The sequence below is a fragment of the Muscardinus avellanarius genome (genome assembly GCF_963383645.1).
Source record: "Muscardinus avellanarius genome assembly, chromosome: 7".
NCBI lineage: Eukaryota > Metazoa > Chordata > Mammalia > Rodentia > Gliridae > Muscardinus > Muscardinus avellanarius.
This window is the reverse complement of record NC_137793.1, coordinates 107,957,819-107,974,626: the sequence shown is the minus strand read 5'-3', so window position 1 is coordinate 107,974,626 and position 16,808 is coordinate 107,957,819. Positions and strand designations below refer to the sequence as shown.

Here is a 16,808-nt window from a genome sequence, read left to right as displayed (position 1 = left end):
AAACACTTCATTTTATATATAAACTAAACAACTAAATTTCTAAACTGCATTTATATTGAGTTTAAATTACTTGCATTCACTAAATGGAAAATAATTCCAAATTAAATTATATTTGAATTATTTAATTTTAAACTATTTAATTGGAAAATTAAGTCCTAGTTCCTGATGAAACTTCATAATGATTTCTCACTATCACATGATTAAGATTTTACCTCGGTTACTTAAAAGCCTTATATTTTAAAATACTTTCTGATTCTTTCTTCTCTAATTATTAGTGTTCCTGAATTTTGTTCTCTTTATTTGGGGGATTCTTTTATGTGTGTGTGTGGTTCTGGGGGTGGAACCTAGGGGCTTTCTACCTCCGGGCTATACTCCCAGACCTATTTTATACTTTATTTGGAAACAGGGTCTCACTAAGTTGCTGAGAGCCTCACTCAGTAGCTGAGGCTGGCTTTGAACCTGTGCGGTCCTCCTGTCTCAGCCTCCCAAGTGCGGGGATGACAAGCGTGCGCCTCCATGCCTGGCTTGTTTGGGGGATTCTTAACAATTGGTTCTTACATGTCATCTCTCTTCTAACCTTTACGTTCATTTTCTAAATTTGGGTTTGTCTGAAATGGGAAAAACACGAGAGTTGTCTTAGCATGCTCTCTAAATCTGTACAGATTGCCTTTCAGTCTAAAAAGAGCTTAATAGCATCAGACCTGATTATGGAGTATATTGCAATTTTTAGAGACAAAGCATTGATTAACAGAATTGCTCCTTAGGTTGCTGACATTACGAGTGATCCTGAGTGGCATTGTGTTCATCTGTTCTCGTCCCTGCAGGTTGCCTATGAAGACAGTATTTAATGCTCTTATTCATCACAACGCAAAACATTTTTATTTTATAACAGATGTTTTGCTTTCCAAATATTGCAGCAAAAAAAAATCTACTGTGATTGTGACAGTTTTAAATTGAGGCTAGTTAATGAATGCTGCCCAGCAAAATTAAGACGTGAATAATAAAAAAGTGAACATAGAACCAGGATTTAAAAAGCTGTGTGTGGATAGTGAGCTTGAGAATAGTACTCTGAATTCTAGTACATCATTTTATGTTCTTATTTTCTAGAGAGACATCAGATATGTTGCTGCATAAGTTACTAAGATAATGCTTTTTGTTTTAAGGATCATTTGTCAACAGTGTTACTTTAGCTTTTCCCAGGCAAAGAAGTTGTCAGTGTTTCTGTGTGTTTCTGTTTATTTCCTTTGTCAAGCATGATGTGCCATTTGGAGTAAATATTAACTAATGCCACTGTTTTCATTTATTTACTTTGTCAGTTGATATAGGAATAAAATAGTGTCTATATTTGTTACTCAGTTTGTCTCCTTTATTAGTTTTTTTTTTTATTTACTATAAAGGATTAAACGGTTTTCCTCTTAGTTTACAAGCCACATGGCTTTAGGTGTCTTCATAGAGACATAGTAGATAGGACTTATTTACTTAAATCCAGGCATCATATTTATACTGGAATCCAAGAAATTGAATTAGAAAGAGGGGTTTTTTTGGAACATTTTTCATGTTTTTATATTACTTGACTATAAATAGCTTTTTAATTCTTTTGGCTGTTTTGTAAAAGCAAATGTGCATATAAATGCATAATATAAACACCTGTAAGTATTTCTAGAGTCGATAGAAAAAAATTTTTAAAGGTGAACAATTTTTTAAATATTACACTGTATGCCTTTAGAAAAAAGGAAGAGGAACAATCATGTACTGTCCTTTTGTAAGATTTAGAAGGCTATATTCCAAGAAGAGACTATTATACTGTTCTAGGTGTTGATGATTGTATAAGTAAAAGTATATGTAATATATACAATTTATAATGGAATCCAACAGGAACAGATTATACCATTCTCTGGGCTCCGTGACAAGAGTGGCACGCAATGGCTGTCGAAGCCACATGAAGGCCAGCAGGTACAAGCCGGTGCCAGGCTCGCAGACCTCCCGGTGTTGGTGATTGGCTTCCATGGGTGTGGGCTGACGTCATTTCTGCTCTCTCTCAACTAACTGGATTTACAACCAAGCAAATTGCCCACAAAAATGTTCTTTCCGAGATTGAAGAGCTAAATTTGAAGTATTCTTTCTGATCCCCAGAGCTAATTGCTTGAAACTTGCATCTTTTATTTCACATTTTAAAATTGCTTCCAATTTAATAGCCTTTTAACTGCACAGATCTTTCTATTGTATGATCAATATAAAATCTGCTGTTTATTCTTAAGCTGCAATCAAAATTTTTACTTTGCTAATAAGTTTACATTTAATTTATCTTTAATAATTTTTTCCAGATAAACCACAGAAACTGAACTTAGAGAATTTCATTAAATAACATATGTATATTTCATCTCATTAATTCAACTCTTTATTACACTAGATCTCTTTCTGCACTTGTTAGCTATGGAAGCAACTAAGGATGGTACATGGTTTGGGGAACCTGGGGTTATTGGTTACAGGTAGTCAGCCAATTCAGAATGCAGCAAAATAGCAAACTTTAGATTGGATGGCATATTTCCTTATATATACACCCCTAAATATAATTATCTCTAGCATGTATTTTTTACTAGTTTCTAGTTTTTAAGTCACTTTGAAGATACCTAAATAATCATAAAGGAATATATTGGAAAACTTCTGTTTTCTTTGTGATTTTAGTAGTTCTGCATCTAAAATCAAATCACCAGAGGATGGCGGTTTTATCAGTGTATACATTTTAATTGGTACATGTAGAAAGCATTCTTGATTAAAATGATCCTTAGTCAGATGGGGAAAAATATTAAAGTGTTTGATTATTTTGTGACCATTTTTTATAAAAGATACATGAAAAGGACATCTTTAGGGGTTCTTTCTTGCTTGGAGAGCTTCCTGGCCATAATTAAACAGTTGAGCTTTGGCAACATTTCAGGGTCTTTAAATGCCAGGCATGCCAGCTACAGTGGGTGGAGGCAGGAAGACGGCAAGTTTGAGCCCAGCCCTGGCAACTTAGCAAGACCCTGTCCCTTAACAAACTATAAAAAGGTCTGGGGATGTAGCTCAGTTGTAGAGCACCACGAGGTTCAATTCTTAGTACCACAAGTAAATAAACAAGTGTCATTACAATTTATTGCAAAATTCCAGCTTTTAATGATACGTTATTGCCTTTATTGCTTCTTTCACCTGTTTTAGAATTAAATTCAGCATGTGTTTTCTCTTTCTTTTTTTTCTTTTTGAGCTTCTGTTATTTTCAGTTTTGTATACTTAAAAACTCTTAACAAATGAAATCCTCTTCTCTCCTACCAGGACTTAAAGTTTCTAATAAAGGAAAATAAAGTTAAAACAGTGATACAGTGTGGCATGTTAAGAAAAAAAATTCTAAGTTCTTAATCTTTATTAAAGCAAATTTCTGCTTCCTTTATAAATCATACTTATTCAAAGTCATAGTGTGTTTTAACCATTTGCTGATTTAATAACTTTTATGGAAGCTTATAAATTTCAGATCAGTAAATCTTTAAAATTTTCACTGTATTCTTGACTCTGAATAAAGTAGCAAAGTTTTAAAGTTAATAATTATGTTTATTTAAGTACTACCATAGGTAGAAGCCTTACTTGTCCTTTTTTTAACTTTTTTTTTTATTTCATTGTTATAGTTCTGCAGAGTCAGAAGATTTGGCAGTACATTTATATCCAGGAGCTGTTACTATTCAAGGTGTTCTCAGGAGGAAAACTTTGTTAAAAGAAGGCAAAAAGCCTACTGTAAGATTTTGTTATATTATAAAACACCTTTAAAGTATGTAAGTTAGTCAGACTCTAAAGTACTAAACAATTGGAAAAGAACCAGAGAAGTGGTGGACTTTGAAATAATTTAAAATACACATTTTTCTCACCATGTCTCTTAACACCTGCCTTGTAGAATTTAGCTAAGTCATATATTAAGGGTAATTAAATAAAGGTACTCCTGTGCTTTTATTTTAACCCCCTAATATAGTTCCTATACAAAAGTTTCTTAGAGAACCCTACAAAAAACATCATTAAGAAATAGAGCTGGACACAGGGGTGTGTACACCTTAATCCCAGTATGTGGGAAGCTGAGATAGGAGGATTACAGGTTCAAGGCCCTATTTCAAAAACTAAAAACAAAATAGGGATGAGGATATAGCTTAGAGGTAAATACCCCTGGATTCAATCCTCAGTGCCAAAAAAAAAATAATAGTACTGTAGTAATATGTTTCGAAAAATGGAAACCAACCATTTATGTTTTGTTTATTTAAATATCTGCAATTTAGTTTGTTTTCTTAAAAAATAGAACTCAGGTATTAAATATCCTCCAAATACTAACTGTAATGGTGGGAGGCTTAGCAGGTGCACACTCGCATGCGTGCTCTCTCTGTCTTTCCGTTTGTCTCAAGAAACTGAGACACCAACCTGGGTATGGTGACGCACACTTGTAATCCCAGTACTGGGGAGCTGAATCAGGAGGATCATAAGTTCAAGTCCAGCCCCAGCCCTTTAGCAAGACCCTGTTTCAAAATAAAAGGCTAGGGATGTAGCTCGGAGGTAGAATGGCCAGTGCCACAAAAGACCCTGACAAGCCAGTAGCCTTTCGGTGGTACATTCACGTGCTTATTCCCTCCAGGTAGCCTCGTGGACAAAGTACTGGGCGGCCTTATGTGGAACACAGCTCTTCTACTACGCCGCCAAGTCTCTGAAGGCTACAGAGAGAAAGCATGTGAGTATCCCTCCTCTGACTTTTTAGCATTGTTTTACAAGTCTCTTCATGATTGTTTAAAAAAAAAATAGTCTTAATAAGTTGTAAGAGTGTTTGTTTTTCCTATGTTCTAATCCAGAAGTTCTTATACTTACTTTTGGTATGAACACTGTAATGGAATTATTTTTATTTAGTAAGACTTAAGGAAAATCTTGGAATAACTTCCATAATTTGAAGTTGTTGTGTGTGGTTTTTTTTTTTTTTTTTTTTTTTTTGAGTGCCGTTTTTCCATTGCAAATACCAAAACTGAACATTACAAATATCTTATCTTGGCATCAAAGCTTTCTCAGTCCTGAGTTTCTGGTGCAGAACATGGTTCCAACTCTTGCTTATGGTCTCAGTTCCTAATACGTGAAGATCAGGGTCCAGTGTCTGAAACCTCGCCACCTCAGTCTCTGATACAGTGACTTTCCCAACAGTGAAGAAATGGTGCCCACAACCCTGCTCCATCCTGCTCCCTGCACTTCCTGTTCCTAGGCAGAAACCTCTCAGTGGCCTTTTACCACTGTAGAATCTCCCTATGAACCTCTTTTGGCTAGGAGTGGTGGTGCGCAATTGTAATGCCAGGACTTGGGAGGCTGAGACAGGAGGATTATAGGTTCACAGCTAGCCTCAGCAACTTAGACCCTGTTTCGAAATAAAGGATAAAAATAGAGCGGCGATAATATAGCTTGAAGACAGAATGCCCTTGGGTTTAATCTTCAGTACCAAAAAAAATCTTTTTTGCATATTGTCTTGTTTTTATATGCCATTGATAGTGTCTTTAAATTGGAAGAACAATTTTTCATGTTGCATTAATAAAAATATCTTTGAAAGAAATTTTCTAAATCATGTATTTGGAGGGAGAGGAGAAATGAAATGGTTTACCACACTGAGAAAAAGGCAACCACTAAGGACAGTTACGTCTTTCTTCTACTTTTGAAAAATGTACAAATGACGCTGCATGATTCCAGAGTGCTCTTCTTTAGTCAAACCAAAGGCATGGAAGAGGACGCTTTGGGTCCCAGTGAGTGTAGGAAGTGCCATGGGGGGGATGGTGGGCATCCTTTTCTTATTCCTGATTTTAAAGGGAATTCGGGTTTTTTCCATTCAGAATGGTGTTGGCTTTGGATTTATCAAATTTTGCTTTCATAGCTGGGTGTGGTGGCACATGCTTGTAATCCCAGTAATTGGGAGGCTGAGACAGGAGATCACAGGGTTTGGGCCAGCTACTTAGTGAAACCCTGTTTCAAAATAAAGAATAAAAAATAGGGCTGGAGGTCTAGCTCAGAGGTAGAATGCCCATGGGTTCAGTCAATCCCCAGTACCACCTCAAAAAAAAAAAAAAATGCTTTTATGATGCTGAGTTAAATTCCTTTTATCCCTAATTTCTTCATTGTTTTTAACATGAATGGGTATTGGGTTTTTTCTATTTCTGTGTCTATTCAGATGAATAGGTTTTGTCCTCAGTTCTATTTATCTGATGAATTACACTTACTGATTTGCATCTGTGGAACCAGGCTTGCATCCCTGGAATGAAACCATCTTGGTCATAGTGTACAATTTTCTTAATGTAGTTTTGAATGTAAATTACTTGTATTTTTTAAGAATTTCTGCATCTGTATCCATCAAGGATGTTGGTCTATAATTTTCTTTTCTTGAGCTATTTTTATGCAATTGTTATTAAGGTGATACTGATTTCATAGAATTAGTTTGGAACCATTCCATCTCTTTCTGTTTCATGGGATAATTGGAGAAGCATTGGACTTGGTTCTTTTATAAAAGTCCTGTAGAATTCACCTGGGAATCCACCTGATCCTGGACTTTTTCCTTGATGGAAGGCTCTTTATTGCTGTTTTAATTTCTTTACTTGCTATTGGTTGGTTTTTTATATCCTGTTGGTTCAATTTAGGTAGGTTGTATGTGTCTAGAAATGTTGATTTTTGTTTCCTAAGATTTCTAGTGTATTGTAGTATAGGTCTTAAAAATAATTTCTAATGGGTTTTCACACTATGATAATAATCTCTTTTCATTTCTTATTTTAGTAATTTGGGTCAATTTGGCCTTTCTTTGGGTTAGGTTGGCTAAGGGTTTTTCAATCTTTATCTCTCAAAAAGCCAGCTTCCTGATTTGTTGATTTTTCTTATTCTCTATTTCTTTGATTTATACTCTGATTTTAAATACTTTTTGCCTTCTACTAGATGTGTATTGTTTGTTCTGTGGTTCCAGGGCCTGGAGATATGCATCATTAGTTTATTTGGAATCTTTATGTTTTTATTATGAGGATGCACAGTGCTATAAATTTTCCTCTTAAGACCACAGAAAAAGTATTCCAGAGATTTTGATAAGTTGTCTCTCTAGTTTTGTTTGACTCTGGGAATTTTTTAATTTCTTCCTTTATTTATTCTCTGATCCAGCCCTCATTCCGTTTGCACGTGTCGATGTGATCCCTCTGGATTCTCCCGTCGGTTTCCTTCAGAGCTTACTTGTACATGCTCCCTTACACAATAAGTAGTTTTGTTTTTGAACTGTAGCTGAATGGATCACATGCACATTTTAACATAAAAAGTGTTGCTTAGATTATTGTTTAGTCTATTGTTTAGATTGTTGACGCAGATTACTGTTATTTAATCCTTCTCACAACTGAATAGTCTTCCATTTATGAGTTTATCATAATTCGTTCATCATTCTACCATTAGTGAATATTTGGTTTTCATCTCTTGGCTGTCTCTACCAATGCTGCTGTGAATATTTTTGCACACAGATTACCAGTTGTGTACTGAGGAATGCAACTCTTCCACTGCATGAGAAAACAGCATTAAGTTTCAGTCAGCAGCAGCAGGACGAGGTTCCTGTCACTACCATGCTCAGTATACTCAGGCTTTTAAGTCTTGGCTAGTCCAGTAAATGTAAAGTGCTACCTCGTGGTTTTAATTTGTAGAAATATGGTTGTTTAATGAACTTGACGTTTTGTATGTTGGTCATTGATGTTTCTTGCTCAGTGAAATGCCTAAGTGAATATTTTGCTTATTATTTTAATTGATAAACTTCTTTATAGATCCCAGATACAAATCTATTAGCAGTTATATGTTGACATGTTTTCTTCCAGTTTGTATGACTTATCTTTTTTTCTTTATGGTATTTTAGCAGCCTTTTTTACACACTGCTAGAGTCAATATGTCAATATTTTATTTAATTTTTTTTCATTTATGTTCATGAATGGATTAGCCTAATTTTCAGTTCTTCTTGTATAACAACCTTTTCTCGGGGTTACAAAAAGAAGTGTAATTGCAGTAAAATAATTAACTACAAAAATAACAGGCATGGCTAGATATGGTGGATAGATTATGCTTGTAATCCCAGCACTTGGGAGGCTGAGACAGGAGGATCACACAGGTTCAAACCCAGCCTCAGCTACTTAGTGAGGCTCTCAGCAACTTAGTGAAACCCTGTTTCCAAATAAGTATAAAATAGGTCTGGGAGTATAGCCCGGAGGTAGAAAGGTCCCTTGGGTTCCACCCTCAGCACCACAAAAAAATAAGTAAAATAAAATAACAAGCCGGGCATGGTGGTGCACGCTTGTAATCCCAGCATTCGGGAGGCTGAGACTGGCGGATCATGGTTCACGGACAGCCTCAGCTACTTAGTGAGGCCCTTCACAACTTAATGAGACCCGGTTTCAAAATAAAGAATAAAAATTAGGGCAGGGGTGTAGCTCAGAGGTAGGATGACCCTGGGTTCCATCCCCAGACCCTCAAAAAATAAATAAATAAAATAGCAGGCATGCTAAAAATACCCAGGTTTTTTATGCTTTATTGTTTTGTGTTTTTGAGAAATATAAGTAAGAATGTTATCATTAAGAATTGTCTCTGCCAGGTGTGGTGGCACATGCTTGTAATCTCCACACTTGGGAGATGGAGACAGGAGGATCGCGCAGGTTCAGAGCCAGCCTCGCTGGCTTAAGAGACCCTGTTTCCAAATAAAAAATATAAAATAGGTCTGCGAGTGTAGCCCGAAGATAGAAGGGTTCCATCCCCAGTACCACCAAAAGAGAAAAAAAGAATTGTCTGATAGCACTATACTGTTCATTAAATCATTCGGTTTCAGAAAACACAGCTATTAAACTGCAAGTGTATTTCCTATAAGCAGTAGCACAGTAACTGGGACAGACTACCTGGAGGAATGTATCAAATTCACTAACATCAGGCCTTTTTGGAATGGAGAATAGGGCGGCCAGGGTTTGATGGGAAGTTGAAGCTGGAATACACCTAGGGTAGGGGATATCTAAGGGCATGCTGAGATGCATTACAGTAGTGAGAGGTGCCTGAGGGGACCTGGACCAGCAGGAAGTCACAAAGCTAAACTCACCAGGAGAACCTGAAAACACGCTCCCCTGCTTGCTTTTAGCCTAAAATGACCCGGAAAACTCACCAGTCACCTTTCTATGATCACTGTTTTCACTAATTATCTTTTTATCTCAGTTCAAATCAACATCAAATAAGAATGTGTCTGTGGTAGGATGGATGGTGATGATGGCTGATGACCCCGAGCATCCAGACCTCTTCTTGCTGACAGACTCGGAGAAAGGTGAGCTGTTAGAATACGTAGGGTGCCGCTGGCGTGGTGGCGCATGCTTGTATCCCAGGACGTGGGAGGCTGACACAGGAGGAGCACAGTTGCGGCCAGCCTCAGCCACTTAGTGAGGCCTCCACTAAGGATAAAAAGTAGGGCTGGGGGTGTAGCTCAAGGGTACAGCGTCCCTGGGCTCAATCCCCAGGATGTCACAAAGAAAAAGAATGAGTAGGGTGTGAGGTACCGTTTGTGTCTCTTCAGTGAGTTAGAACCTGGCTTAACTGAATTTACCACAGGGCAGGTGACTGTGTAGGTTTATCTGTTGGGAAGAAATATAATGAGCCAATATTTTTAGAGCTTATTTTCATTACTACGTGAGCATAAACTTGAAAATTTAAAAGCCCAAGTAACCCCTAGAGAGAGAACCAGGGAGGGAAGGAACATGAGAATATATAGCCTACTAACACTTTAGAGTTTTGGAGATTGGCCATACAGGCATCTCGAGTCTTGATTGTTAATCTAAATTCCAAATGTAACAGTTTTCCTTTAAGTAAGTTTTTTCCTGTTACTTTAAATTAATTGGCTATTTGGCTCAAATCCCTGTCTAAATTAATTAAAATACTATATAGAAATGTGTAAATACAATAATTGGCTATTAACCATTGGAATTTATAGAGTGGATGAGAGAAATTGGTTGCTGCTTTTTTTTTTTTTTTTTTTTTTTTGCCAGTGGTGGGGGTGATAGAGTTTTGTTTTTTGAGATAAGGTCTTGCTAAATTACCCAGATTGGCTTCAAAACCACGAACCTTCCACTGTAGCCTCCCAAATAGCACAAGATACCATGCCCAGCAGAGAAGAGAAATTGGAGGGTGGACTGTACAGAATCCCATCAAACCTTCTGACTCTGCCCACATCTTCAGTAGACAAGGTGTGGCCGCCAGAAAACTCCTGCGTTGCGCCCAGCCAGCCGACCCCACCCCATGCTGCGGCCCGGAATCAGCTACTTGGCAACTGCACCTCAAATGGGTTCTCTATTCATGCTGCGGCCCGGAATCAGCTACTTGGCAACTGCACCTCAAATGGGTTCTCTATTGAGTTCACAGCTGAAAGACTGTATATAGCCTTTCATTGACTTCACAACTGTGTATTGACCTGTTTTTTCAGATGCTATTGTGTATAAACAGTCTGATTTTTAGACTATAGTGTTTTATGTAAAGTCCCTTATGTTGGAGGCAGAGAAAAAAAATAAGCATACCAAAATGTCTTTTTTAAGGTAAATAGATTGATTGACAGAATAAGGTCTTCCTATTCAAAATTCTGAACTAAAAGCCCCAGTAACACACACCTGCCATCCAAGTACTGGGAGGCTAAGACAGGAGGCTCTCAGGTTCAAGGCTAACCCCTCAAAATCCTAAAAGCATTATTTATAAAATTACATTTTAGAATGAGATCAGTGTCATTGCATTTTGCTAACAAATTCTTTGTTTTCTTTTGGTTTTCCTTAGCACACTGAATAGAAAAAACTTTTTCAGAGTAGCCAAGGTTTTCATGAAGTCTATTATCTTTGGGGAGAGAGAAAGGGAGTAAACTGTAGCTGTGACCAGCTTACTGTAGACATGCGCTCTTCAGATTGACCTAATGCCTGCATCTGAATTCAGCCAGCAAAACAGTATTGCCCGACCTGTTAAACATTTGATGAAGAAGCAGTTGCTTCTGAAAGTGAAGTGGTTCTTTTGTTTATAGCCTCAAAGGGGGGGGGGCTATTGAAACGTTAAATGCAGTATAAAAGAGTAGAATTCAGTAAGAGTTATGAAATAACAAGAGTAGAGATTAATGAAAGCGAAGGAAGCTCGGCCTTGAGCAGCCTGCAGTACAGGAAGCCTTGTTACCCCTGCTTGCCTCCTGTGCACAGCCCCAGGAGACTTCCTTGTTTGTGGCAGTCAACAAAGGAGCTCCTGAATGCACACAACAAAGGCGATCACGCATTTTTCAGAAGAGAAAAAGGTGGTCTCTCCTTACATTTCCCAGAGAGCCCTCAGCAGAACTGGAAATGTGCAGTAATCTTCAGTTACACTTGTTTCATAACTAAAGGCTAAAGCATAACCAGTTGTAATGTTATCTAATTGATCGTGCTAAATACCTGGTTTTCATACTTTAAACACCACATTTTGAAGCATTTAGGAAAGTGAAAACTTACTATTAGCATCTGATACTTAGATCACCTATTAGTAGTATTAATAACTAATATTCTGTAATCTTATCCACATAGGCAAATCTGGAGAAGCCATCTTTATCTAAATGTTATTTGAAAAACACTTACAAGCTGGGCGTGGTGGCGCATGCTTGTCATCCCAGCATTCAGGAGGCTGAGACCGGAGGATCGAGGTTCGCGGACAGCCTCAGCTACTTAGTGAGGCCCTCCGCAACCTAGTGAGACCCTGTTTCAAAGTAAAGAATAAAAAACAGGGCAGGAGGTGTAGCTCGGAGGTCAAATGCCCCTGAGTTTCATCTCCAGACCTGAAAAAAAAAAAAAAAAAAAACACTCATGGAGCCACAGTTTTTTCTTCCAATTTATAAGCAGCAAAACCGTGCCTTTCTGAATAAAAGGATAGCAGGTAAATGTGTTGCACAGAATTCTATTTACATTGGAAAATCAGAAGTTAATAGAATTCTGAAACAACTAGTAATGTTTAGTTCACTCTTTATTATTGGGCAGAAAAATCATGTGCTATAATCCTTAAATCATTACTATTTTCTCCGTTTTATAATTGTAGGCAATTCATACAAGTTTCAAGCTGGCAGTAGGATGAACGCAATGCTGTGGTTTAAGCATCTGAGTGCAGCCTGCCAAAGTAACAAGCAACAGGTGAGTGCTGCTCTTCAGAGAATAGCCCATGGCTCGGAGAAGAGGAGTGAGTAGACGGTAGTCAAGGAGATGTGAAGTCAATACTTTAGTGAGTAGCTAGATAATAAACAAGTAAGCATAACAAAACTTTACATTGTAAAACCATATGAAGAAAACACAATAGGATGATGTGGTGCCATGTGGTGAAGGTAGACAGGGCAGCAGCAGGGAGCTGGAGGTGAGGGCCTGACACAGGACAGAGGAGCAGCGGCCACGTGGGTGGGGTAGCAGAGCTGGAAAAGGGAACGAGGTGCAGAGGAGCCCAAGCCGGCGTACAGTGTGCACAGTAGACCAACACGGCCAGAGTTGGCGGCGTCCAGCACAGTTTGTCTCTAGGCTGGGCATGGTGGTGCCTGCCTGTAATCTCAGGACATAAGAGGCTAAGACAGATGGGTTCCAGGTCTGAGGACAACCTCAGCAATTTAGCAAGGCCCTCTACAACTTAGACCGTGTTTCGAAATAAAAAATAAAACAGGGCTGAGAGTGTAGCTTAGAGGTAGAATGCCCTGGGTTCAATCCTCAATACCACCACCAGAAAAAAAAAAAGTAGAACTCTAGAACGGTTAAAAACTAAATGACAGCTGAATAAAATCTACTTTGATTTATCTTCAATTTGTTTGATCAACAACTTGAGGTTGGTTCCTGTTGTTGCAGTGAAACTCAAAACCATTTGGTTTTTATTGTATATTTTTATTTTACTGAAACAACCATGGTCTAAAGGAAAGGCTTTTTGCTGCAACAAAGAAAGAATACATTGATTTCCCCATGCCCTGTTGCAGTTAATTGAACCACAAATTGATAAACTTAAAGTAAACATAACTGTAATTATGAAATTTTCTAAGACTTTTAGAACCAAGTTCTAGTTAAGTATATTTAAAAATCATTGAGTAAGCCGGGCGTGGTGGTGCACGCTTGTAATCCCCGCACTTGGGAGGCGGAGACAGGAAGATCACACAGGTTCGAAGCCAGCCGTGCTGGCTTAAGAGACCCTGTTTCAAAAATATAAAATAGGTCTGGGAGTGTAGCCTGGAGGTAGAAGGGCTTCCAGGAACCCTAGTACCACCAAAAAAAAAATCATTGAAACCCTTAAGGGTATTAATAATAAGTACACAGTAAATGTTATCAATAGCTGCTGTTGAATCATATAATACACTATAAATGTTGAGAAAACTTATATTTTTATCTTGCAGTCTCCTGACTCAAGTTATTAGATCCTTTTTTTTTTTTTTTTTTAATTGGGCTCACTACTTGCTGAAGCTGTCCTTAAACCTGCAATTGTCCTCATTCAGCCTCCTTAGTACTGGGATTACAGATGTACGCCACTGTGCCCGGCTCCCTTTTTTGATAAAATAAGAAATTAAGGCCCAGAAATGCAGGAGTGACTTGCATAGAATAATCAAGTAAAACGTGGTGTGGACCTGAAAACTCTGTTTTCATCCTTTCAGCCTTTTCTTTTTAAGAATTGTTGAAGTAAGCTTTGTCCACTCATAATTTTTATTTCAGTTATATATGAAATACTGATAGCAACATGTGGTCCCCTTTTTTAAGCAGCATCCATAAAGGACATGAAATGCAAAAGTTAATTTCTTACCTGTGTCAAGTTAGCGTCTGGAGCAAAATGAAAGAAGCAAAGCTCCTTTTGCCTAAGAAGAAGTAAAGCCTTTCAGAATTCATTTCCATGTGATACATTTTCTTTCAGTGTAGCTTAGTGCACTAAGTCTCATTTTTTTTTAATTCTCAGATTCCAAATTAAGCTAGACAGTACATGTATGCCATCATAGAGGTTCAGTTTCTTTCTGCTAAACAAGTCAACAAGATATACATAAATAGAATTTTGTTATTTGTTTCTGTATTTGCAACAGTCAGAGTGGTAACAGATATATAAATAAGACCTAAAAGATTTGAAATTTTTATAAGACTGACTCAAATACAGTATACCTAAAGCCCCATTCAGGCAATTTAGGAAGAAATGAAACTTTTTCTATGTTTAAATATATATTTCTTATAGCCAGACCTGAGGATTTATACTTTAGGCATAGGAGCATTTGATTGTATTTTATTTTTAATTCAATTATGGCTTATATTGCCTGATAGGGGTTTTCATGCAGAGCCTGACATCATGAGACACTGGTGAGTTAACAGTTTTCAGAGAAAGGTGCTAATGTGTGCAGCTGTTCAGCTGTGAATCAAGGACAAGGAAGAGACTGCTAAAGTTGCAGACAGCTCTGCCAGCACTTGGAAAACTTTTTTCAAGAATAAGAGGGCTGCCAGGCGTGGTGGCACACGCTTGTAATCCCAGCATTCCGGAGGCTGAGACCGGAGGATCACAGTTCGAGGACAGCCTCAGCTACTTAAGCCCTCCGCAACTTAGTGAGACCCTGTTTTAAAATAAAGAATAAAAAATAGGGCTGGGGGTGTAGCTTGGAGGTCAGATGCCCCTGGGTTCCATCCGCAGACCCGCAAAAAAAAAAAAAAAAAAAAAATAAGAGTGCTGAGCAGGGCATGGTGGCACACTGGCTTGTAATCTCAGCATTTGGGAGTCTGAGCTAGGAGGATCACGGTTTGCAGACAGCCTCAGCTACTTAGGCCCTTTGCAACTCAGTGAGACCCTGTTTCAAAATAAAGAATAAAAAATAGGACTGAGGGTGTAGCTTAGAGTTAGAATGCCTCTGGGTTCCATCCCCAGTACCTCAAAAAAGAAAAAGAAGAGAGTTTTCTTTTAACATGGTAAAACTCTCATTAGTCCTTTAAATATTGGATTCGTGTGTGTGTGTGTGTGTGTGTGTGTGTGTGTGTGTGTGTGTGTTTTTACTGGGGATGGAACCCAGGGACATTCTACCTCCGAGCTATACCCCCAGCCCTATATTTTATTCTTTATTTTGAAACAGGGTCTCACTGAGTTGCAGAGGGCCTCACTGTGTAGCTAAGACTGTCAGCAAACCTCGATCCTCCTCCTCAGCCTCCCAAATACTGGGATTACAAGCGTGTGCCACCACGCCCAGCTCTCTCTCTCTCTTTTTTTTTTTTTTTTTTTTCGGGTCTGGGGATGGAACCCAGGGGCATTTGACCTCTGAGCTACACCCCCTGCCCTATTTTTTATTCTTTATTTTGAAACCAGGTCTCACTGAGTTGCGGAGGGCCTCACTAAGTAGCTGAGGCTGTCTGTGAACTGCGATCCTCTGGTCTCAGCCTCCCGAATGCTGGGATTACAAGGTGTACCACCACACCCAGCTCTCATTAAATTTTAAAAATGAAAAACATTTCAGAGCTAGATACAGTGGCAACCAGGCATGGTGGCTCATGCCTGTAGTCCTAGTGCTTGGGAGGCGGAGGCAGGAGGATCTGGTTCTAGAACAGCCTCAAGACTCAGCAACCCAGCAAGACCCTGTTTCAAAGCAAAAAATAAAATAGGGATGTTGGTACAGCTCAATCCCCAGTGCCACATAGAGAGAAGTATTACCGAGAATTGTTATTGAATCTCAAGACTTATAAGAAATCAAGTATAATGTGATCGATCTGTATGCAGTGAAATATAACCTATTGATTTTTCACTTATAAAATGTCAGATCAGAATTATCTAATGATGAACTTTAGTTTTACAAAGACATTCATGAGAATTTCACAAAGAAATTTCTAATAATTGTTATAATTGTGTGTGCTGGTTTTTTAAATGAGCATGTAGGAATTCATTGTGACACATAAATGGTAAGTGATGTTGTCGGGCTTGCTTCCCTGGAAGTTTACCCTACAAGAGCCATACTTACATTCATTCAGTAAACATCTCTTGCGCTTCCTCTTTAGGCAGAGGGTAGTGTCCTCTGTCCTTTCCTCTTGTCCAGATATTAATTTACTTGAATGAGTGACTTTTCTCTCTAAAATGTTCCAGTTTGTTATTTTCATTACCCTTAAATTATGAAAGTATCTTTTGTCAGTTTCTTTTTCTTGTGTGGGACTGGGGATTGAACCCAGGAGCATTCTACCTTTGAACTACACCCCCAACCTGGTTTTACTTCTTATTTGGAAACAGGTTGATGAGAGTCTCACTACTTGCTAAGGCTGTCCTCAAACCTGAGATCCTCCTGTCTCAGTCTCCCAGGTACTAGGATTACGGAATGCACCACCAGTCCCGGCCTATCTGATTCTTTTTTAAAGATATTTAGGTCAGAAAGATTTGGGTGGCTTAAACAACATGGAAAAAATAACAAATCCTAGTTTAGAAAACAACTTTGAAACAATCTGTTTGTAATGCTTCTATTTTTTAGGTTCCTACAAACTTAATGACTTTTGAGTAAAAGCCTGAGAAAGAAGAGGTGCACCACTGCCCCTGCGCGGAGGCGGACCTACGGAAGCGCGCCAGCTGCACCATCCCGTGCCAGCAGAGCCCAGAGGCCCCGCCCGGCCTTTGGGGCTCTGAACCAAAAAGCACTCATTTCAGGGAATGAAGTGAGATATTCTCAGAGAACAAATTGGAGTTGTGAAACAAACTGCCACGAACCGTGCTTCTCTCTGAACTGACCTGTGGAAACCACTGCCTTAAGGAGTGAAAGGAAAACCATCGTGAACACCAAATCGTGTGTG

At 38.5% G+C, this 16,808-nt stretch overlaps 1 protein-coding gene across 3 annotated transcripts in view; it reads left to right on the top strand.

The window, feature by feature from the left end:
• RALGPS2 (Ral GEF with PH domain and SH3 binding motif 2) overlaps nucleotides 1–16,522 on the top strand; it is a gene marked incomplete at both ends in the record, with an annotated part of 115,269 nt that extends 98,747 nt beyond the window's left edge. For 2 of the 3 annotated variants that reach the window (XM_080699620.1, XM_080699618.1), the window contains 6 exons: nucleotides 1,876–1,953; nucleotides 3,657–3,762; nucleotides 4,643–4,735; nucleotides 9,235–9,340; nucleotides 12,100–12,191; nucleotides 16,493–16,522. In XM_080699620.1, the coding sequence (XP_080555746.1) occupies nucleotides 1,876–1,953; nucleotides 3,657–3,762; nucleotides 4,643–4,735; nucleotides 9,235–9,340; nucleotides 12,100–12,191; nucleotides 16,493–16,522 (505 nt within the window). The remainder of the gene's footprint in view (nucleotides 1–1,875; nucleotides 1,954–3,656; nucleotides 3,763–4,642; nucleotides 4,736–9,234; nucleotides 9,341–12,099; nucleotides 12,192–16,492) is intronic. The other variant, XM_080699619.1, reaches the window with a different exon arrangement.
• Nucleotides 16,523–16,808: the final 286 nt, after the last annotated feature.